The sequence below is a fragment of the Prinia subflava genome, chromosome 3, assembly GCF_021018805.1.
Source record: "Prinia subflava isolate CZ2003 ecotype Zambia chromosome 3, Cam_Psub_1.2, whole genome shotgun sequence".
Taxonomy (NCBI): domain Eukaryota; kingdom Metazoa; phylum Chordata; class Aves; order Passeriformes; family Cisticolidae; genus Prinia; species Prinia subflava.
In genome coordinates this window covers 77,940,377-77,964,252 of record NC_086249.1, presented here as the reverse complement: position 1 = coordinate 77,964,252, position 23,876 = coordinate 77,940,377, and the positions used below count along the sequence as shown (strand labels likewise).

Sequence of the window (23,876 nt, the reverse complement as noted above, 5' to 3'; positions counted from 1 at the left end):
AAAATAAAAGATGAAGTACAACTTGGGACAAAACACTCATGCCTGCTGAGGACCTGAATCCTGCAGTGAAACCATTCTGTAGAAGAAGCAGGTGCAGAAGGAGCACAGCACTCCCTCTTCACTGCCCCGTATCTTATGCCACCGTGCAATCAGCATGAGCTTGTGTGAGACTTAAGCTGGTGGGAGGCAAGGACAAGTCAGTCAGGTTACTCAGACTCACAGAATCACAGAGATGGTTTGGGTTGCAATGGGATCCTGAAGATTGTCTAGTTCCAAACCTCCTGCCACGTGCAGGGATACCTTCAACTACACCAGGTTGCTCAAAGCTCCCTCTAACCTGGCCTTGAACACCTCCAGGGACGGAGTACCCACTGCTTTCCCAGGAAATCTATTCCAGTGCCTCACCACCTTCAGAGTAAAGAGTTTTTTCCTGATATCTGATCTAAACCTACACTCTTTCACTTTGAAGCCATTCCCCCTTGTCCTGTCACTACATGCTCTTGTAAAGTCTTGTCCCATCTTTTGTGTAAGTTCTTTCAGGCCCTGGAAGGCCAGTTTGGTCACCCCAAAGCTTTCTCTTTTCCAGGCTGACCAATCCCAACTCTCTCCACCTCTCCTTACAGAGGTGCTCCATCTCTCTGACCAATTTGGTGGCCTCGTCTGGACTCGCTCCAGGTCAGTGTTGGAGACCCCAGAGCTGGATGCAGCACTCCAGGTCAGGCCTCACGAGAGCAGAGGGGCAGGATCACCTCCCTCACCCTGCTAGCCATGCTGCTTTTGATGCAGCCCAGGATACAATTGCTTTCTGAGCTAGACCAACCCCTACAGGACAAGGCTCTGGGTTTCCTTGAGCAGGTGAGAGAGTAAGAACTTGCCCCAGGGGCTGAGCATCGAAGGCTGCCTCTCCACTATTGCTGCTCACTATGGAACTGCTGAGGACCATGCTGGTCCCAGAGAACAATGCAGCAGCCTTTGGGCTGCTCTGGCTTCACCTTGCCACAAGGAGAGTACCAGAGAGAGCAGAGCCAAGCTCACAGCCTCTCTTTGCCCAGGCAGGGTGGATAATTTGTGCCAGTGTTGTACCACAGCCAGATTGACTGGCAGCAGCCTGAATGAAGATCTAGTATAGCAGTCTTGTTAAGCCATTGAGTCACAACTGCTGCTTGCCATTGTCCATTCTCAGCATGCTTTAGTGGAGAAATGAGGGCAAAAGAAACAGCAGTGCTGTATGAAAAAATATGTAGTGCCTTTATTAAATTTTAAAATGGACTCTTGCTCAAGTGCCTTTACATAACACACATGAAAATTTTAGCGTCATTTGTATAAATAGATCAAAAGGAACAAATATTTTTTAAAAAACACTATTTTGGCTCAGTAAAATAACCTTCCATTCCTAAAGTTAGGGATAACAAGTAGCAGTTCTCTTTTCAAGCTGTTCCAGTCAGCAGAAGTAGTTAGGAAGATTGAGGTCGCTGGAACTCCATTGGTGGGCCTGCACCCTGTGAGCTGTCAAGGTGAAAGCACAAAGTCAGTGTTACACCTTAGTTCTCAGAGTACAAATACCATAATGCAGTGTATGCTCTTCACATTTGATACAGGGATCTTCTTAGAGAGTTTTGTGACCAAACCATACAGTTTCTGTCCTATTTGATTCTTCTATCAATGTGAACCATAACAATTAGCCTTGTTCAGATGGTTTTCAGTAATTTCAGATGGATCTCAAGGCTCTTTTACCCTACAGCAGGCTGCCACTGAACCACATATTTAAAGGCAGGCTGCATGAACAGCTAAGTAAATGTGGCACTTCATGACTAGGACTGATGCTCCCTTGACACTTTTCTTGTGACTAAAACACCGAATGAAAAAAGACTATGAGCATCTGCACAGGTCTGTGCATACATGACACACATCAAAACACTTGAGTACCATAACAATTGGAATTAGTCTGGCATTTCAAAGGCACTTTTTCCCCTTCCTGTTGAAATGAAGACATTCAATTCTGGCCAAGCATACACATAACTCACAAAGCTCAGAAGGCACTATCTCTCAAAAACACTGTTTCAAGTTTCGAGCATACACTGAGGAAACCGAATCAATTTAGGTGCGAGAAGAACCTACTTCCACTGTTTTTGTCACTTTTCAGCCGGAACAGTTTTATTTGGTTGAGTATGGAGACATAAGAAAACTGCATGAGCCATGAAAGAAGAAAAGCCAACACTTTTGTAAATGAATAGATGAATTTTGAAGGTTGCAGAACTTTTTTTTTTGGACAAACAAGTGGAGATACCAGAGGGAAAATTTCTGCCTAATACTGTCCTAGCAACAGCCTTCAAGCAGAGTTTGGAAAGTGATGGAGTTTGACACGAAAGCAAGTGGGTTGTTTCAAGATAAAGGAGCTGCAAGTGAAAATGTAGGCTGGAGTTTGAATGGGAGGAGAGCAAAAGGTGCTGCAAGAAAGAAGCTGATAGGACACAGAAATTCTGAGTTGTAAGCAGCAGTAACAGTCAGTTCCTGAGGCCTCCCTATACAACCTAAAAGCATACCTTTCAAGGACAGACTGAAATTACATGGGCAATTTGGCTCTCATCTCCTGTTTCTATAAAATTGATAGCTATAAACATAGCATTAAAGAGATCTGATAAATTTTTTTAACCAAATCAATTCCCTGCCCAAAAAAAAGAATTGATCATTGCAAATTACATCACTGCCTACAAGTCAAACATAATTTTAGAGTTAACACTCAGGGCATACAAAACACTATTAAAAATATTTTAAAATGAAAGAGAAAGGATTCAACATTTTACACAACTTCCTTTCCCTTTCGTTTGGAAAGCCGTGACTGCAGCCTCCAGTACAGAGTCCTCTCAGATTGCTTATGTATCAGAGCAGAGGGAAAGGAGAAAAGCAAGCAGCTGCAGGGGGTAACACCAGGCATCTCTCTCTCTCTCTCTCTGCCCCTTGACATGGTCCTTAATGTAAGCTGGATGAAGTCAATCATCCTGTATCCCCCTCTGTGTCATTACCCAATTGTTCCACTTGGGTAAATAAATATATTAAGCCATTTTACTGGAAAGAAAAGGTTCTCTGAAGATTAATTTTTTGACTCAATACAGATTACAAAGGTATTTTTACAACTGCTGCATGTGAAAAGTGACAAAAATGGCATTGATCTTTCAAAAGTATAAAAGATCAGGGAAGAGTATTTAAGCTTTGTCAGGTTCAACAGCACTCGTGGAGGGCTGAGATTGTCTCTTACCTTTTCTCCTGGATGACAACACACTGATGCAGTAACTCAGGAGGATTTATCTTTCCGCAAACCAAACAAGGCAAATAAAAAACTTGTAACAAAGAAAAGGGTTGTGTCATTTCATTAAAAAAAAAAAAAAGAAACAAACATTTACTGGCACCAGCCATGCACATTACATGGTATCACAACCATAATTAGTGTAATTCCCTTCATACTGAAACTTTAATTGCAGGGAAAAAAATCAAATTTTCTTCATTGGTTTCAATTTTTTGACAGTTTTTTGTCCTTTCATTTTTAATACAGGGGAATTTCACAGAATCATTCTTGGAAAAGTACCTGTGTACCTCCTACATGTGCTACTGATGATATTTCAAGTTGTTCTGTTGATCCAGCCAGAAGTAAAAAAGATTCACACCTGTAGGTGAAGCTGTAGTACCTTCACTGCAGTAAATCTGGATGAGATTGCACAAAACAGATAGATGTGACCTTCAGTCAATCCATCACCAACTGTGTGAACTGAATCAGTCGTTAAGTGTCATTTCTCATTTGTTATTTAAGGCAAATTCAAGTCTTTTGGTAACAAATGCAACCCTGATAAAGAGCCGCTTGTTCTGGATGGCATCTGGTAGCGCACTTTCTTCCAGAACCTGGTGCTTGCTGAGTGGGACCTTTCTGAGAAGTCCCCTTTCCATCGGATAGCCCCGTGCTTTTGCTTAATATACCTGATGGATTCTGGCATGGTTGCATAATCTTGTATTTTTTCAAGTTCAATGAGAATTACTTTAATGCCATCTTGGATAAGAGCACTATGCATGGCTAGTTGCTTTTCAGACTCATCTTCCAGAATACTGTAACAGGAGGGCTCTGGTACTAAAACAATTATCACTCTTCTACTTTGATGGATTTTTTCATCAGCAACGCTGATCACAGCTGTAGAGAGAAAGGTTGTACAAAGTTAAGGTTGTACATTTCTATTTTCTGTTACCAGTATTCTGCAGCTGGCTTGTTAAGTGTTTGATATTTAAGCCAACACACTTTACATCAAAATAGAGAGAGGATATGAGCATGCAAGAAGTTACCTTGGGTTAGCCAACCATGGAGATCTGGCCAATGCAACACAATCTGACCCCATCAGATTCTATGTCTATATCCCTGTTTTGCAGAAACAGAGAAGAGCTACCAACTATCTACTACTTATCTTGCTAACGCCATTTTATTACCATCACAGACACAAATGCAAAAAAAAAAAAAAACAAGTTCCAGAACCACAGGACTGTTTTAGCTTAAACAGTCTGTTCTGATATGCTTAACTGGTTTTGTTACATGTAAGTGGAAGGGAAAAGAAAGACTTCCCTCATCAATGGCATTCCAGTCAGCTAAGTCGCAAACAGTGAAATATGGTAAATACCACACAAAAACCCCATGGCTAAACCCTGAGAACAAGACTATTGCATTTTTTCAAGCTGGAGAAATCAGGCAGCACTTTAGATTCTACTTCTCAGGGAACCCATCGTCCTTAAACCACTACCAAAAAATCCCTCAACTGCAAAAAAAAAAAGTTCATTTGATGATGAGAGGTATTTAGAATCCCATCTGACTGCCTGTTTCTCAGTTGTACTTGCAGGTCAAGTCAAATTTGTCTTCAGCTAACTTACCTTCTCCTGGTAAATCATCTCTCCCAAGTATGAAGAGGTTATATCCACACTGTCTTTCTAAGACCTCTGGCAGTATCTTCAGAGCAAAAATATCTGATGAATACAAGCAGCTTTCTCTGTTCTTTGGATATAGAACATAAGCATCATAGATCTTCTCATCTGAAACTAAGGAGTGAGCAATAGAACTTCCATAAAAATGATTTCTAAACATACAAGAGCAAGCAAACAAACAAAATCTCTAAACTCTGGGGGGATTTCCCTTGAATCATTGTTTTAGGTCCTAATCCTGCTATATTAGCTAAGCATGTATGATTATACAAAGCCTGAAATATTTGTAGGATCAGGCCTTCTAGAATTCAGGATGCTGAAGCTGAATAGGCAAAAGAGGCCTGCAAAATTAAGTTGCAACTTTCTCTTTTGAGCACTAAATAAAAAATGTCATCACTGAATTACTTGAAAAACAGTAGACCCAGTGGTACAACTGATATTTAAAATTCCAGTTGCCATATAACTCACAGGTGGTGTTGCAACCTGGAGTTTCAAACCACAGCAACCATTTAGACATGGCAACAAATAAAAAGTAAGTGTCAAATTTCAAGATCCAAATTGGTTTAGATATTTTGGATCAAACTTTTCGGGAAGGCCTAATTTAAAAGACTTCACAGAAAATCTAAGAGAATACCAATAACTCTAGAAGATACATGGCTAGAGAAACAGAAAATATCTCCTCTCAGATGTTTGGAAATGACCCATATTTCAGCATACTCTCACAGATAACACCCCTATCAACATTTTTTGATATGCCAGGAAAGCAAAATTTCCAGAAAATAATCAGAAGTGCCTTTAAATAGAAAACAAAATAAAGTTGTATTTTTCCTGTTTCATCTATGGAAAATAAAAAAACTCTTAACAATTTTAATGTATTACTGCTTTCTGTAACAACAGTAGTTAAAAGTAATCTGAAAAACTGCTGTCAGAACAGTATTCCAACCACTGGGGTGGGTCTTCAGGAAAAGCAATGATAGTTCTGGATTCCTGGAAAGTTGTGATTTTTTTCCCCCTGTAGATGCTTTTGTCATCTGAACTAATTCTAAACATCCTAAAAACAATATTATCCTTTCAAAAACCCCAAGGAAGCCCAACTGGCACTGTTACATAAACATACCTTTTTTCCCCAGAAAAGGATGGCAGGAATCCCGATAACAAAGCACAATATCAATTTTGAAGATCTTGTAGATAACAAGAGTAAAAAATACAAAAAATACCAAGGAAACTCCTCCTCCAATTAAGTATCCCTGAATGTTTCGAGCTGCAGCAGCATAGAATAAGAAAGAAAACAAATAAAGTACAACTATAAACTAGAACCAGGGAAAAACAAGGATTGTTCGAAATAGTTTATTCATTAAAATACTTTTGTTTTTAAAGGGGGGAAAGAACAGGAAAAACTGTTTAATATATGCTTTCCACCATTACTGTTATCTGATAAGGCTACTTTTATCTTCTAGAGAAAAAATACTTCAACAATATGATAAACGAGGCTCCTCTTCAGCTGAAACAGCAAAATAAAATATTGACGTATAACCCAGCACAGCAGTAGAGTGAGAATTCTTGTACAGAATTCTATCAGTCAGAAAGCAAGGAAGTCAGAGGTGGGGAGGTGATTTCCTGACCTGCTAATCTCCCCAGACCAACTAGCTTTCGTTGTCTCTGGCCCTTCAATGACCTGTCAGTGAACCTTCTCATTTACTGTCCTTGGAACAAACACTCTCCACAAACTACATTTTTTAGTCAATGCATTAAAGAATATCTGAGGTTAAATCCTACCCTGATAATCTTTACGAAGAAATTATAATTAGAGCTCATATCCACTTTCAGTCCTAAAATACTGAATGACAAAAGACAAAGCAAATCAAAAGCACTACTTTCTTTCATTTTGCTAAGACTGTGACAAAAAAATTCACAAACAAAGGTACTGAGCTGCAATGCCCATTTTGCATAAAAGTGCATCACACAACTTTAAGTAGGGCATTGTCAAACTAACTGAGAAGTTAATCAATGATCAACATTTTATCAAGAAGAGATCTCTCACCTGGGCATTCTAATTTGATGTAGGCTGTAAATTGTTGAGAACCATATATGAAGTGGCAGAAGAATTTATAAGCATAGTCCTTCATTGTCACTTTTGAAATGTTAAATTTTGTTCCAGATACAGCAAGTCCATGAGGCAACCCCTCTCTGTCATTAAAAAAAGGTAAAAGGGAAAAATCTGTACATATTTGAATATCTATGCTGAATATGAGACAGATTCCTTTATCCACAAATATAAAAACATTAATATTTTATCTCAATAAACCTAAGAGGTTAGTGAAGCACACTAAATATACACCTGTAACTAACAATTTCATGAACTAAAAACATACTGGGTTTTGGTTGTTTTAGGTTTTTTGGGGTTGGATTTGTTGGGTTTTTTCCCCAGAGCTGGACGGAGTGCACCATTAACAGGTTTGCAGGTGACACAAAGCTCAAAGAGATGTCTTATACAACAGCCAGCATCCAGAGGAACCTTGACAGGATGGACAAATGAAAAAAAACACCTGATGAAGTTCAAAGCAAAATACAAATCCTGCACATGAGGAGAAATAACCAGATCCCAGGCATCCTGGACCGCATCAGGAAACACACTGCCAGCAGGTTAAGGGAAATGATCCTTCCCCTCTGTTCAGCACTGGTGAGCTCACACCTGGAGCAGTGGGGCAGTTTTGGGCTGTCGAGTTCAATAGATGGATGGATTTGCTGGAGCAAGTTGTGTGCAGTGATGTGACAGGTAAGGAATTGGAGCATCCACCATACAAGAGAGCAGACACTGCTCAGCCTGGAGAAGAGATGGCTCAGGAGAAGGGGATGGATCTCATCAATGTGTGTAAATACCTGATGGGAGGAGGGAGTGGAGAAGAGGGAGCCAGGCTCCTTTCAGTAGTGCCCACTGACTGGACAAGAGGCTATGAACACAAATTGAATGATTTTCCCATCTCAAATTCCACCTGAACATTTTTTTAGTTCAGGGCAGTCAAACATTGGAACCTAAATGTCCTGCAACACAAGTTTCTGCTGTGTGTTCTTGAGGATTAGCAGCTGTGTCTGTACTTAAGAAAGGACCATTTTCACAAATAAGTTGGGAGACTTTTTGTTTTGGAGCAATCTATCCTCCCCATATTAATAATAGAGGACAGGCTTTAATGTACTAGTAAAAAAATCATGTAAGAACAAATGCATAAGCAAGCATTACAAAATTGTATTCCACAACAGCATTATAAAAATCTACATGATTGCTTCATTCCATTTGTATCAGACACAGTATTTAAAATAAAATGTTATTGTTTTAAAACCAAGCAATAAGAATATACTGTGTTTGATACGGACTTCTAATCAGCCATTCAATGACTATTGGCATTTGACTAGTAGTCTACTTTATAATGAATTCACTGTAAACTACTGCAGATTACTTCACCAACATATGCATTACAAATTCAATGGATAAGGATACTTACTCATAAAACTGTTCCCTGTAGGTTTTATCAAAGATATCAACATCATCATCATTAACTTGCCAGAACGGAATCAAGCCATTTATGCCACTTGATATGTTACATTCCATAACTACATGAGAACCTACAAAAAAAAAAGTAAACAACAACTGAAGGTCTTGTAATAGAAGCAGAATCAAGTGATGAGGGAACAGTTGGGAAAAGGTGGGAAAAGGCTGGGAAAAGCTATAAAAGAAACCTACTTACCTTATGAAAGGCAAAAGTCCTTAAAATTCATCCATTTGCAATGCAAATTTGGCTGTCTGATCTGGATATAAATTCTAGCCTAAAGGTAGGTGTCTAAATGTTCACATCTATATACAAGATAGGTGTCTAAGCTAGTAGCAGAGTTCATCTCTGCTGAAGTCCACACACATTAAAGTAAATACCTTAACTGAATGACTCCAGACTCCACTACAAGATCTCCAGGGCTCAAACCAGTTGCATGTACACCTATGGTGACATCTGAGATGCTCTCCAGCATCCAAGGTATCCATATGGAGTTGTGAGACAGGAATCCAGATCTTCAAGAAAACTGCACTGCTAGAGTAGCCAGACCACCCAAACCAGCATTCTTTGTGTAGGCAACTGAATTGAGCCCCTGTTGATACCGGCCTGAGTTAAAGACCTTGGATCATATGCACATATCCATGTGCAGACAACTACATCTGAGAGCTGAATCCCATTCTTAGTGACCATGCATATTTTTCCTCCAAATCAGGATCTTTTGGCCAACACTGTCTACTGGGATGGTTTCTGAATATTATCACACTACTTCTAGAACAAGCTCACCTGTCACTCAGCTCCTTTGCCACCAAGAGGTCAGATCTTACAGAACACCTCAGTATTAAGCAAGCCAATTTTCAAAATATATTTATTGCCAATGTACCTCAGCAAGTTCCATGTACAGGAAGGGAAGCAGCTTTCTTGGATTCCTTTCCTTCTGTATTTTACCCATGGAAGTTATGATTTGATAGGAGAAGGTGGGCTCTCTCAGCTGGCCTATGTAAAGATTTTAGCCTTTCATTTCCTAGAACTGCATCAGATCTAGATGCTTCCACCAAGGGATGGTCTCTAACAAAAGTATGGAATAAACTTTTAGCTCACATGGAAAGCAGTCACTTGAACAAGAGTTCGCATAGAAATCAGACATGCTCCCTGATCTCTTCCCTCAGGTCCCTCCACTACAACAATTAATTTTTTAAAGATGTGCTTTAGTGCATTGCACAATCATTAATAATAATTAAAAAAACCCCAAAAACCAAAAAAAAAAAAAAAAAAAAAAAAAAAAAAACCAAAAAAAAAAACCCAAAAAAACCCACCAAAAACCAAAAAAACCCAAAAAAACCAACAAAAAACCCACCTTAATTGTTCCATGCCTCCATGTCCACACATTCATTAATGTACTGTTAATTAACTGTAATTAACTCCTACACCACCTTCACCTGCCGCTTCTCATTCAAAAATCATACAGGTGTTTCCATACAGGTGTTCATGCAGATGCTTAGAGATTCTGCCCCATAGCCAGACATGTAGTAGTAGGATTTTTTTCCCTCAGTACCCAAGGTACTGGACAGAGAATATTGAATATTTGAATGGCAATGTCATTTTAAAACAAACAGAAACAAATCTCACCAAATTCCTTTAAAAAGTGTCCCTCCATGTGTCCATGTAACAGGGAATCATTGTAAATCTCAGAAGTCACAATAAACCCACTTTGTGGCTGGAGTCTCCTTTTTGTCCTATCTGTGGCTATTACCCTAATGTCTGTAAGGCAGTCAAGGTTTGCTCATCCTTGGTGGTCCAAAGCATCCAACAATACAACAGCACAAGTTTTAATTAATGCTAGGTCCAAGCCATAACAAATATGGACCAAATTCTACAGTAAGGATTCTACACAAGTTGTCCCACAACACAGTCCTAATGACTAAGGCTGGAAGTCACAGGCAGCCCCTGGACTAATAAATTGCTCAGAAAATACTATCAAGGATTGAAAAAACCCTACCACTGCCTTCAGTAAATTTAAGAGCCTGCAGATCAGACTCCTTCTGAGTAGAGGCTGCATCAGGAAGACCTTTTCTGAACTAAATAAGAAGTCGTAACTACCAGTCAAAACTGGGGATGAGACTTACATGATACTTTAATGGGTGGGAGATACAGAACCGGGAAGCCCAACTATAACATTACTTCATTTCTTCCATAATTACAATTACAAAGAAAAAGGCAAGTTTTCACTCAAAGATTAAGGTTATGTGAGGTAAAATCATTACTATGGAAAGTCTCCCTGTTTTAATCCAAGATCTAGTGAACAAATTTCCTTAATAGTGAAAGAACTGAAAGTTTTTCAGGCATGTATTGTTTGTAATGAAGACAAAGATGTAATTACCAGAAAAGAAGGGGCTGCTGAGCGATCCTAGACTATTTCAACAGATTTAAATAATCATCTCAAGACCACAGGGCTGTAAGCCTTTAAAATAATTCTTTTTGTACCAGATCCTGAATATTCTCACTGTTTAAAACAAAGCCTTCTGGACTACGAGAGGACCATAATTTCTATTTATGCTCATTTGCAATTCTGGTCAAAATCTACCAGTCCTCACCAGAATTTAGCAACTTCAAAGTAAATTATATTTCACAAGCTATTGAGGCCAAAAAGAAAAGAACGAAAACAAAAGCCCCACCAAAACCCCTAAACACACACACACAAAACCCACCAGGTGTTTCAGTGCTGTCCAGTTTAATACCATATACTCAAAGTAAGAATTTGGGATGGACAAAAAATGTTTCACATGATACAAAAAAAACCCATGAAGCTTTAACAGGAGCAAACAACACCTGTTACACACAATATTTACAAGCTCAATGTCAGAAAAAGCAGCAGTGAAAGTAGCTGTTATGTGAGATTCCATCAGGATGATGCACATATAAATAATCCCCAATGCTCTGGCCTGACCTCCTATGTGGTGTCAGAGTCCAAATGCAACCTTTGCTCAGGTCTAATGATCTAATTCCTCAAAAGACTACAAAACTGTTTCCTGCACTAGGAAATTGTAGTAAATAGCCAACCACACTTCTCCAAAGTCATTTAATGCCCTTTTATATCAAATATTGTGCTTGAAACCACCCCCTTTGGTACAAAATTATTAAAAAAAAATAAGATCAAGCAGCTCCAATCTCATTCTTCTGGACTTTGTCAGTAGAACACAACTCTGTCCGATATGTGGTGCACTTAAAACACATGTAACTTTGCTTAGGAAAAGACTGCAATACCATATACTTGGTCTAGAGAATTAGAGCATAACTGAGGTTGAAAGAAAGGTTTGCAATCCGATTTCCTGCTGAAAGTATGGCCTGATTCTGAGGTCAGACCAGGCTGCTCAGTCTGATTTGTTCAGTCAGGTTCTAAAACCTCTAAAGACAGACAGTACAACTTCTCTGGGCAGCCTGCTGCACTGCCCAGCTGTCCTCCCTGTGAAGAGGTTGTTCTTTATACCCAGGATCTCTTATTTAAGAAGTTTCCAAGATAAATAGTACCTGGGATATGCATCAACTAGCAGCTCACTGTATCACAAAAGATCAGTACCCAAAATCTGTATTACTCTCAAACAAGGAATAAAATCCAGGTTGTGGAGAGGGAAGGGAGACAGGAAACACACAGGAAGAGAAAGAGCTACTGAACTGGTCAACTGCTAACTATCCTAACATGCTATATGTATATAAATCATATTTCCACAGATACTGAGGAAACATCATGACACAAACACGGAGAAGAGGTAAAAAGGACAGATGGCAATAACTGAAAATAAATAAATAAGTAACTGCATCCTGCACAACATTGCTGGTCAAGAGACTCCCCTCTCAGGCCCAGTTACCTCCCCCTGCAACTTATTTGTGGGAATCATATTCTATTATCTATCTTCTGTCTTCCAGATATTCTAAATCCACATGCTTATCTCCCAGTCTTGCTGAAGTCTGTGGAACTGTTCACATATCCTTCCACAAAGACCAGGAGCGTATTCATTTCTCTTAAAGTTAATGATCTCTTAAATAGTCACTACTTACCAAGTTCTACTTCAATTGTATTGTTCCTTGGATAAATAAACTCTGGTTGCATCTGCAGTGGTTTTTCTAACCAAAACAAAGAAAAATAAAACTTTCAGGCAGGAAAAGATCCACTGACAATAGTCCAACTGACAATAGTTTTGGTTTTACAGTGGGTTTGGTATTATTGTAGTGCCAGACTTACTACAAGTTTCAAATATACGACAGAAATGTCTCATAAGATATTTGCTCTACTGTCTCCAAGTTATTCTATTTTAGGTCCCAAGTTAACAAAACAAAAATTTTAAAATGCTTTAAAAAAATCTCAAATTTACTGGCAGCAGATATGAAAGTTAACACAAAATCAGAAAACACAGACAAAACCAAAAAATGCAGTTAACTTTTTCAGAGATGGACAAGGAAGAGAAAAAAGGTTGTATCAATGACCTCCTAGATAAGGTGAATACTTTTTTAAGTAAAAGTTTAAAAAAACATGCACTTAAACTGGGCTGGAATAGTATCATTCTGAACAATGTATAGCTTGATTGCCAACAACTCACTGTTCTTATATCACCTATATAAAGTCAGAATTTAGGTTTAACCTAAAAATATGGACCTGCTGTCTCCAGACAACTATTCTGATAGGACTATTGTCATGTTACTAGTCAGGTCACCTGCAACATTGCCCACAAAGACATAATCACAATGGTAAATGCAATAAATGACACTGCTGGCAGAGTGAGACAGCAGAAAAGCATAACCAAATGCCAACAGTAAGCCAATCCTTTCCAGAGGAAGATTTATTAACTTTATATTATTTACACAGCTTGTCACATCTCCTTTCCCATCAATGGAGAACCAAGTTCATCAAGAAGGCTTCAAGCAGGTCATTTGCTGTGATAGTTTCAGAAAAAAAAGTTTCTCTTTTTAAGTTTATTTACTTCAGTGGTGCACTATTTGTTTTGGCAAAAGCAATACCTCCACTACAGGAACCACTGCTTTCTTGTAATTCTTATTCCTAACCCTGCATTACTCATTTCCCCATGACAATTATTCCTCAAAAGCAATGCTCAAGGGTAGCAACATGCCTCACTGCCTTTCAGTTTTATGTTCAGGAATAAATTAAAGAAGACTTACATCTCTAATTTTACAGAGCTGAAAAGTAAAATGCCAGATATCTTATGCCTCCATACAAATGTTTACAGCAGAGCAAAAAAGAGAATAACCTCATGCACTCACCTTTAACCTCTAGACTTATGGTTCTTGAAACATTATATTGTTTTCCCATATAGGTGTACACCATATGGCACGTGTAGTTCCCTCTGTCTTGCACAGTTACATTACGAATCAAGACAGCATTTTCACCCTCTGCCAAAAGAAGTCGCTTGTCTTCAAGAAATCCAGGTTTACACTCCTAAACACACCAAAAGTACCTGTGACTTAAGGGAACTAAAAACCTGACAATTAAATCAGTCACTGAACTTTACTGATGATTAAAATACTTGGCAAAGTACTTTGAAATACTTCAAAATTATTTGAAATTACTTCAAAATACTTGAAATTACTTCTTTGAATGCCATGATGTGGATTCTTTTCCAAGCATCACTACCGTCTAACAACTTCATTTGCACTTTTTTAAAAAAGTCACTGCAGCCAATCCTTTAAGTTTTCAAATGCTGTGCTTTAGTTCACTGCCCTCTTTTAACAGTTGGACAGTTTTCTATCTCAGGTATAGTAGAAGTCATTACATACACAGCAGAGTTTATGAGAATACATGCCTCCACCTCTGCTTCTCTGTGATGAAAGAGCTGCTGCAGCATGCCTTGTGCTGTTTGGATGCATCACCATTTCTGTGGCAATGCAAATTCAGGGGAAAAAAATCTTCCTTCTCTTCCTTGACCTACAAGCAGTGGAGAATCTCTTCACCTCAAAAGATGTATAGCTGCACCACCAAGGTTATTTAACTTGTACAGGCCCATGTAGCTGCTTTAATAACAGCATCAGAATTAGGAGTTGAAATATTTCTGAATTTTACCTTAATACAGATAAAATACATGTCTCCAAGCTTGCACAGTCTACAGAACATTTTCACAGAACCAAAGCAAGCAGCAAAAGAATACCACAGAATGGTCAACAGATAGAACGTGCCTAATATTCTGAGAATCTGAAATAATTATGCAAAGCCTTCTATTTACAGAAATATACTAGTTTTAGAACTTATTACCTACATTAAAAAGTCAAATGATAAACCAGAATTTGACAAATCTTATTCATACTCATGCCTTACTCAAACTGTGGAGAAAATAATCCTTCCCTTCCAAAAGCTGCTTTTCACAGTTACTTCATAAGACATTTTAAATAACACATTTTGGATCTTATATATATAAAATACATATGCTCAGTACCTTATACCAATGTACTTCAGGCTGATTATTGTCTTCATCTTTAAATTGTTCTAGATCAGGGCATATAATCTTTCCAGTATTCATGCTCATCACTTTTTGTTCAAACTTCATTTTTCCATTAAAACACAAACCATTATCATTCTTAAAAACTGTTAAGTTTATAGTTTTCTTGTTAGAGTGATTAAGGCTCCTGTAATTAGAACAGCAGACAAGTCAGGTCATTAACAGTAAGGTTCATTATTTCCAGCAAGTCAGGAAGAGGGACTTCAGACTTCAGCATCTCCACCAGACTTGCCTTTACTATATTCCCTTAGTTTGTAAACACCATCCTCAGCCTCTCAGCCCCTGTTCCAGGTGAAGAGATGGGAATAAGCTCTGAGGTTGTGTTGTGAGCAGAAATGAAGTTTGCTCTGGACACATGAAAGGGCATGTCAGGACTTCTCAGAGCTGCAGTTAAGGCTTAAGTGTCTGATGCCCAAAATGTTGCTTACAGTTAATACAACTGAACCTTAGCAAGTTTTTTGTTCTGCTGATATGTAACCCAAAGATGTGACGTGCCCACAGGAGCACATCTCATACCTTGAGTAACTAAAACCATAGCAGGAAAGACAAAATTAAAATTATGCAGCTAGGTAGCTTTGAAAGTATTACATGTCTTCTGACTTCCAATTTTGATTTCATAAACCAAAAGTTTTGTTAAACTCCAGTGAAGGAATGTGCCTGCGACATTATAAGTTTTTGTTGATCATTGTTACTACATTCACAACCCAAACCCCTCCAGTATAACTGGTGTACTCTGTGCACACCAGTACACATAACTACACACTACTAAAACAAATTTAGGGCCACCTGAAAACCCTGTACTGTCTGTTCACAGTGTTTTGTGGCAACACCATGAGGAAAGGAACATTTTATGTCTTCCCATAATTCATTTCCTGTTCAGCACACAGTGAATTTCAACCATTGTAAAAAAAATTTGATGACCTAAGTAGTGAAGTCCAGTGCACTAATCTTAGCTATTGATCTAGCAACAGCTTTAAAGTACTAAAAAAGCCAGATATAGATTCTTTTCAAAGAACTCTTGTTCTTTTTTGTTCTCTGTGAACTCAGATCATTTGAGCAGTACTAGAGACATATTATTTTCAGTCTCTAAAGCTGTCTAGCACACTGCTTTGCGCTTTTAATGTATCCTCATTTTTGACCAGTAACACATGGTAATACTTTAAAATAGATCATAAAAACTGTTTTTAGCCTTTTAACTTGTAGATTGCTAATAAGACTTCCAAGAAGTTGCTAAGCTCTCCAGAAAGTCTGTGTGGTGATAAAATGCATAGTTTGCTCCTCTTAGAACCTTCTTACATTTAGCCATGTCCTACTAAGAAACCAGTGTTCTTCTGATCTGTCAGTATCAAACAGCAATTTGAACACAGGAAAAGCCAAAGAAGTTAAGGCATTTTCCTGTGACCTTACACTTCATCCAAAACAAACAAAGCAAACAACCACCCCCACAGACCATTTTTAGTACTGTCATGCTTTAAGATAAAGAGTCTTCTGTTTGAACCACTTTTGCAGTGCTAAATGTGTGGAATAGCAGAGAAATAGAGGCATCATGCAGAAACAAAAAGCATGGTCAAAACAGTGCTTTCAAGTGACCTAAGCATTCTACTTAAAACAGGAAGTTTTGTACATTCAAGTTCCACAAATTAATTATCACACTTGCAAGCACTAGCAATCCACTTGTTTCCTTCCTTCCTTACCTTATGCTGCATTCATAAAGTCCAGAATCTTCCAGCATTGCAGGAATAAACCAAAGCATGCCCTCTCGCTGATGGATCCTGGCATCTCTCTCTGTGGTCACTGGTGTAGCACTGCCATTTTTATACCATGTCAAATTGTAATCAGAGTGAAGCACTGGCAATGTAATTATTGGGCAAGTAATAGCTGTAGGCTCTCCAACAAGCACAAAGTAATCACAAATAACACACCCTTCTGCTAAGAAAATGAAAAAATAATAAAAAAATTAAAAGTGATCAATGCTTTTAATTTGTATACTTTTTATGTTTAAGAAGTGTTAATATCCATTCCAAGTTACACAGAATTAGAAAAACTTTCTGTAACTATTTACCATTGAAACATCATAAGGCTGTTATTTTTTGGTTTTTAGCACCTTCTAGTCGAGAACATGAACACATATTTAACAAGCTTAAGGCACAACTTCCCTCTGTTAAGGCAGCCAGCAAGAAGCACATGCAAGTCAAACAGCTTCATTGCAAACCACGGTGTAAGAAGATCCACAGGATCATCAGGCAACTCCCTGTCATGTCCTTGTTATTTAACTGTCGTGGTTGGGGGGGGAGGTGAATTCCTCCAGGGGGATGTGGGCAGTCCAATCAGTAATCAGCTTTTCTGCTAGCACCTGGATTGGTCACCCAGGGGTTTGGACACGCCTCTGAGGACACAAAGAGTTAAAAGCAGGAGTCTGGGGGGGTTCGGCCTCTTTAGGGTTCCGGTTTCAGCAGTGGAAACATCTCTCCCCTGCTCAGCTCTGGGCTGAGTGGGGGAGGGGGAAGCCACGTGGCCAGGCTCAAGACAACCACGCGGTGAAACTAAAGTAAGCTGGGGCCCGGGGGGGAGAAGAGAATGGACAGGACTGGAACTGAGCTGCCTCGTCCAGGATGGAGGGGTGGAAAACTGTAGAAGTGCCTTCTGTGTGTGCTCACCCCCCTCCTCCCCCCCAAACTCCGAGAGAAGGTGCTCAGCCATGTGGGGGGTTGCCGAGCCTGGGAGTGCCTGAGCCTGCAGCACTCTGCCGAGAAGAAACTGTTAACTTTTGCTTGGCAGAAAGAAACTTTTCTTAGACATTGATTCTCATGACTGGTGGTTTTCGGAGAGAGGGAAGCGGCCTGGGACCGAGATGATAAAGCATGATTGGAAGGAACTCGATGGAAGAATGAGAGGAGTAGCCTTGGAGCTGGACTTTTCTTGCATAATGTCAGCCATGGACTGAACTTGAGTCTCTTTTGAACATAAACTGCATTTTTGGGTGGATACAGCTGCCCCTTGCTTTTGCTACAGTGACTGGCACTTGAAGTGAGTAGCGAGCAGAGAAGAGAGGGGGAGGGTGAGGTGGCACCCTCTGCCCTCAGGGCAGACCTGCTCCTGGAACCCCGGCCCCTGGGTGAAAAGGGGAGAGCTCGGCATGCAGCATCCTTAAAAAGCCCTGTATGTAGTTGTGGCCTATGAGACAGCGGTGAGAGCGCTGGACATAGGAAAAAGAGAGTGTCACCTTAGCAGACTTCTCCGGGCGGTGCTATAGGTGACATGGAAACACATAAGGGGTGGACCCGTGTTTTCTGAGGAACAGTCTGTGGTGCGAGAGAGACTCCTCTCTCCCTTGCTGAATTGAAGATTAGTTTGTTTTTGAGTGGTGATTGTTTGATCTAAAACCCAGGGGTTGGTCTGTGAAGAGTGATGGGTGGGGAGGTAGAAACTGGGAGAAGAAATGTTCTAAGAAGTTTTTATTTCTGTCTCTGTGTGTGTTTAAGAGTATTTCTGTCCCTGTTCTTATGTAATTAATAAAGTTTTGGTGGGGTTTTTTTTTTGTTTCAAGATTTAAGCCTGCTCTGCTCTGTTCCTGATCACATCCCACAGGAGTTGTTAGAGAAAAAACATATATTCATGGGTGCACTAACATCTGGCCAGTGCTAACCCATGACATTAACCAAGCCAGTGCTTTTGCAGAACTGCCAGATTCTTAAAATAAGTATTATCTAGATGAAGTACAGTGAAAATAGTAGCAGTGCAGAGCTCCTGACAGTATTCTGCCACTATGACTGTGGGGCCAAAAACAAATCAGGAAAAAATAATTGGAGAGAAAAAGTATTCAGATTAAGAAGTCTTCACTATAATGTATTATTTCCTTCCTACATTTGTGCCTTTAATCAAAAGGCCCATTATTCAGAACATCCCAGAAAAGGCTAATGTAAACACATTTTTTATAATTATGCCTGTGTAACAAGTTGACAGGACACAATCATTCAGGCTAGCAAGCATTTCTTTCAACATCAGCCACAAAAATCAGAGAAAAAAGGACAAGATACTGCAAAAAGTTATCAAGAGCCCAAATATGCAAACGAAAACTTACTGGAGAATAATACTGTAGCACAAACAAAGCTGATCATTTGGCTACAAAGCAGAATGTAAAACTTTCAAGCTTTTGCATAGATTTGTCCACTGAAGCTGTGGATGCCCCATCCCTGGAAGTGTTCAAGGCCAGGTTGAATGGGACTTGGAGCAATCTGGTCTAGTGAAAGACGTCCCTGCTTACGGCAGGGTGGTTGGACTGGTGCACTGAAGGTCCTTTAAGGACCTTTCCAATCTAAACCATTCTGTGATTTTCTGTCCAACACTGAATTTCCATGAAACTGCAAAACATCTGGTTGAACTGATTTTTCAGATCTTGCTGAATGGCCATATAAATACAAAGTTAACATATTCAATTTCAAAATAAATAAAATCTTCACTGATCTTTCTAGTATCACTACATTCCCATTTAAAGACTTTCAGCAGGTCTCCATATAGCTCAGTCTAATTCAGAGATGTGAGTATTAGTCTGCTTACGCCAAGAGTAGCAAGACAAGCATAATTAACTTATGTAGTTCTAAACTTTACTTAAATACTAGACCTATCATTAAAAATATTACTAATTTAATTGTAAAGAAAACTCAGCCCTACGGCTTTCAGGACTATACATACAGGATGTCTCATAAAAAAGGCACTCTATGGCTAATCTTAAGTCAAGGAAGCCAATCACTTTGGGATTTCTTCATAAGAAACACTGAGAGGTTAATCAAAGCCTCACAGCCCTAAATTTATGTACCTAGATTTAAAAAAAATTATCTCCATTTGTCCATGACATAGCCTTGTGCAATTTGAATCCAGGAGAGGAATTAATCTATCATCAATATGCTAAAGCAAAATCAAATCCCAAACTCACTACTTGTTCTCAGTAACTCTTTCCTACTAAATACACACAGCTCATCTTTTCCAGATTTTCTTTTTTTAAATGGTAATTTCAACAAAGTATTTAACCTACCAGCACTGAAGAGAGGTATCAGTACAATGAAATGACCAATGAGCAAAAATATAGATGTCATATTTTGCTGCAAATCAGAAGTCTTTTCCATTGGTGTGGTAAGACTGTTCAAGCAGCACTGCCCTCTGCACCCTGCATTACTCCTTAAGAAAAAAAAAATAAGAAGAAGCATTAGTCATGTTGGAGAGAGAAACTGTGGATTTGGTAATTTGGCCCCAGTCATTGAAGATTTCAATTACAGCAACTCTTGGCCTTCACAAACAGCTGCTCAGTTTTCAGCTTTGTACTAGAACCTTTCCTGGAACTAGAACTATCCTAATGGAATAAATCTTGCATAAGTGTAATATTCTTTTACCAGCATAGTTAAACAAACAAACATAAAACCCCCACAACCCTCAAGCACAGATAAATTATGCTAGCATAATAATTTAAGCTATACTGCATAATTTAAAAAACAAGCTTGATTAAGCTACTATTCTTTCCAAATGCTTACAAGAGACACTGTCACAGAGATGTGTGGGTTTCCTTCTTTGAACTGTTCTTATACAGCTGAGGCAGCTTTTAAGAGCAGTAACTTGCAGTTCTTTGCAGGACAAATATACTGTAACTCCAGTGTCATCTGCCACTGAAAACTGACATCTAAAGTCAAATGTCTGTGGAAACCACAGCTAATATGAATTGCTGCGGTCAGACACAAAAAAAAAAAAAGTGTCCAAGAATTGCAGTTTCAATTCACACCTCAGGTCTTTTTTTTTTTTCAGTTTTCTCCAACAAAGACATGACTGAACACACACCCACTGCCCTCATGGCCCACAAGTGGCTTCTATAAAACTCTAAACCTTAACCAAATCCTGCTTCCCTCTCAGATGCACCAGCATTTTTTTGGTAAGGTGTCATCAGAGATCTCCCCAAGCTTTCTACTGTCAATCAGCTGGCAAACAATTAAATCCTTCCCCTTCTGACAGCTCACTGTAGGCTAAGATCTGCATTCAGTGATCTTGCCTTTCCTCAGCTTTTGACTATGCATGCTGCTGCCTCTCACTCTAAAGCAAGCTGGTTTCACATGTAGCAGTCCATTGCAAAACATTTCTTGCACAGATCCTAGTTAATATTTGCCTTGTACCCAGCTACAAATGGCAGAAGAAGATAAGGTATTCCATGAAAAAGTAAGCCATGACTTACTTTTATATCCAATGTAATTCACTTTGGTTGCAAATAAGGCACAGCAGTTCCTTCTTTTGAAGCATTTCATATGTAGAAGTGCTGGGGTATTAGGGAGGGTCACACAGTGCAGAGCTCAATAATTTAATATAGCAGCCTCCAGGTAAGTACTTCTTTTGGACAGTTTATCTGACAAAACCCTCATATCACAGTCCTTATTTAGTTGCCTTGTATATACTTTTCCTGTAACTTGCCAATGAGCAGGTCATCATTTTTGGAGTTTCAGTTTACCTGCAAAAAGCAGAGAAAGGGAGAAAAAGATTTTACAAAACACATAATTTGGACAGCAGCATACACACACAAAACTAAACTTTCTACAGACATCCTAAATGTAAAAGCAAGAGCACCCCCCTGTACATTAGAGAGATGCCTTAAAAGGGCAACAAAACTTGCAGGAGAGACTGACCAAGAGTTCTAGCAAATATCTAGGGGAAAAGAAGTTTCTGTCAAAAACAACACAGTGTTACACATGTGTCAAGCAACTTTGTAAGACAGGTTCAAGGACTAAAAGGAAACAAATACTTAAATTTAGAGCAAGATAATAATTAGCATTATAATAAGGGTATTCTGACTGACACAATGGCCACAAACTTTAGTCCTTATGTCTCCTTTCCAGACAATCTTGCAAGCTGCCCAACTTCAGAAAAGTTGTATCTTAAAGACAAACCCATTATCCAGGGCATTCTGGTGAAGCTACATCAAAAGGCAGTCAAAGAGTATTAACAAAGAAGCCTGCAACAGTTAGGTCTTTGCAAGTTAATTCCAATTCAACTCTGAGACAGTATTAACTGTTCTAAATCTGAGCTTGAAGAAAGTGTACTTCTTCAAGTTCAGGTAACTGCCCCAACTTTTACCAAAGAACAGCAGGGAGGAAACAAAAACTGTAGCTGTATATAACTGGCCACCACTGGTTGACTCTACAACAGTGAAGTGCTACCTGTACATTCTGTTCCACATCAAACTGGAGACAATGACAAACCAAAGCAATGACAGTATCTAAACCACACAGAGCAGCCTTATCAATACACAAATAAATTGAAAACAGTACCTTCTTTCAGTATCAAGTGGAAGGAGTTCATTTCACAGTCCATGCTTTGAATACTTTTCTAGGTCATTTTAAGTCCTGATACCTGTCAATATGAAGTAATAAGAATTTTAATGTAGCACATTTTTTTATTTAAATCCAAATTAAGTTATTAAGTTTCCAGTATCATTCTCAATGTACTGTTAGGAGACATTTAAAAAAACCTGAATAGCTCATGCAGACAAAATTATATTTATCAAAAACAGTGATGTAAAGTATTTAAAAATTAGTGTCTTAATTTCAGAAGGAGAGAGGAAATCAGTAATACCAAAAAAGAAGTAATAGGTGTTTCTCATTTCTCATAAAATAAGTGAATGAAAATATCTGAATTAAGGATTCTGCATTCTAAAATAACTTTTGTGCAAGACTTTTTAGCCCATTTTTTAAGGATCTAAATGGGCCATATATAAATGGTCCAAGTCAAGTAAGTGCACGGTGCTGAATTTCTGAAGAAGAAAAGCAAAACAGCAGCTTGCTCGAGTCCCTGAAGAAAACGCTACAAACCCACGAGGTGCTGCTGGAAGTACACCAGAGCCTTGACTCAGGCCGGTAACTTTTAATGGATCTGTCCCACCAAGCTGCGGCTCCCCACGCTGCTGCCAAGCACCATCAAGGCTGAGACTGCCAGAGCAGCAGCTCTTTCCTGGGTTTGGTACGGGCATCTCTTTTCACCCAAAATCCTGCTCCTGATACACAAGCAGTTAATAAAGAGCCCCATGTCTGATCATCGTTATGCAATAAATAAATACAGAAATGGTTTTTGTAGTGTTATACCAGGTCAAGAAGATTTACGCCAAGCATTGTCCCGCTTCCTGTTACAAGTACTTTAAAAAATGTGGCAGACTTAGCACTCCTACAGCCTTCATTTGTCCATCGTGCTTCCTACCTGAGCTTGTACAATGTGATACACAACGAGGAAGCAGATACAAACGCAAAATAAAAAATTACTTCCACGAAAGCTATTTGAGGCCATAAAAGCCGAGAAACCAGCAACCACAAAGATTGGGAGACTGCGCCAACACACCCCACAGAAACATACACGGCCTCAAAACACAGCCGAAAGTAACAAACCCAGGAGTTCGGTGTTGGTTTTCTGGAAGCCGTCAGCACTGCAGCCTCACCAGGCCAGGGCATCCTGACCGCGCCGGGGTCCCCGCCAGCGCCGCTCCCCACAGCCGAGGAAGGCAAGCGGGCCCCGGCGCGGCAGGAGACAGGGGGAGGGAAAAGCCCGGCCGCCCCCAAGCTGCACCCCTCAGCCCACCTCCCTCCGCTCCCCTCCCCGTCAGGCAGGCGGCACTGGGAGCCGATCAGAGCCGAGCCGAGCTCAGCCCGGCCCGGCCCAGCGCAGCCCAGGGACTGAGCGAGGCACTGTCCCCACAGCACCCACCGCCCTTCCTCACCTCCCCGCTCACCTTCCTCCGCTCCTCGCCGGCTGCCCCGGCCCGCTCCACGTAGCCGGGCGAGCGGACAAGGCTCCCGCCCTCGCCCGGGAGCCTCGGCCACTGCCCTCGGACCGCCCCCGCAGCGCCCCGGACCAGCCCCGG

General features: G+C 39.8%; 1 protein-coding gene and 1 long non-coding RNA gene across 4 annotated transcripts in view; one reads left to right on the top strand and one right to left on the bottom strand.

The window, feature by feature from the left end:
* LOC134548156 (uncharacterized) overlaps positions 1-3,687 on the top strand; it is a 9,939-nt gene extending 6,252 nt beyond the window's left edge. Inside the window, exons 2-3 of the long non-coding RNA XR_010079711.1 lie at positions 587-675; positions 3,551-3,687. This is a non-coding gene — a long non-coding RNA (uncharacterized LOC134548156). The remainder of the gene's footprint in view (positions 1-586; positions 676-3,550) is intronic.
* Positions 1,223-23,876, bottom strand: LOC134548153 (interleukin-1 receptor type 1-like). Of its 3 annotated transcripts, none has more exons than XM_063392627.1 (14): positions 23,745-23,876; positions 22,297-22,378; positions 21,210-21,479; positions 20,028-20,170; positions 16,690-16,924; positions 14,933-15,122; positions 13,767-13,941; positions 12,549-12,614; positions 8,451-8,571; positions 6,992-7,137; positions 6,068-6,211; positions 4,903-5,067; positions 3,257-4,177; positions 1,223-1,506 (listed from the first exon to the last, which is right to left on the bottom strand). In XM_063392627.1, the coding sequence occupies exons 4-13, from the start codon at positions 20,116-20,118 to the stop codon at positions 3,801-3,803; spliced, it is 1,710 nt and encodes a 569-aa protein (XP_063248697.1). In that variant the 5' UTR covers positions 20,119-20,170; positions 21,210-21,479; positions 22,297-22,378; positions 23,745-23,876; the 3' UTR covers positions 1,223-1,506; positions 3,257-3,800. The 3 variants fall into 3 exon arrangements, with proteins under 3 accessions (XP_063248697.1, XP_063248700.1, XP_063248699.1); XM_063392630.1 differs by having other exon boundaries at positions 16,690-16,921; XM_063392629.1 differs by having other exon boundaries at positions 23,733-23,823.

Excerpts from the sequence above, each read along its gene's own strand:
- LOC134548153 (XM_063392627.1), bottom strand. The coding sequence starts at position 20,118 with ATGGAAAAGACTTCTGATTTGCAGCAAAATATGACATCTATATTTTTG. Across the intron at positions 16,925-20,027 it reads GATACCTCTCTTCAGTGCTG|CAGAAGGGTGTGTTATTTGT; the intron begins GTAGGTTAAATA and ends TCATTTTCTTAG. Across the intron at positions 13,942-14,932 it reads CTGAAGTACATTGGTATAAG|GAGTGTAAACCTGGATTTCT; the intron begins GTACTGAGCATA and ends TGGTGTGTTTAG.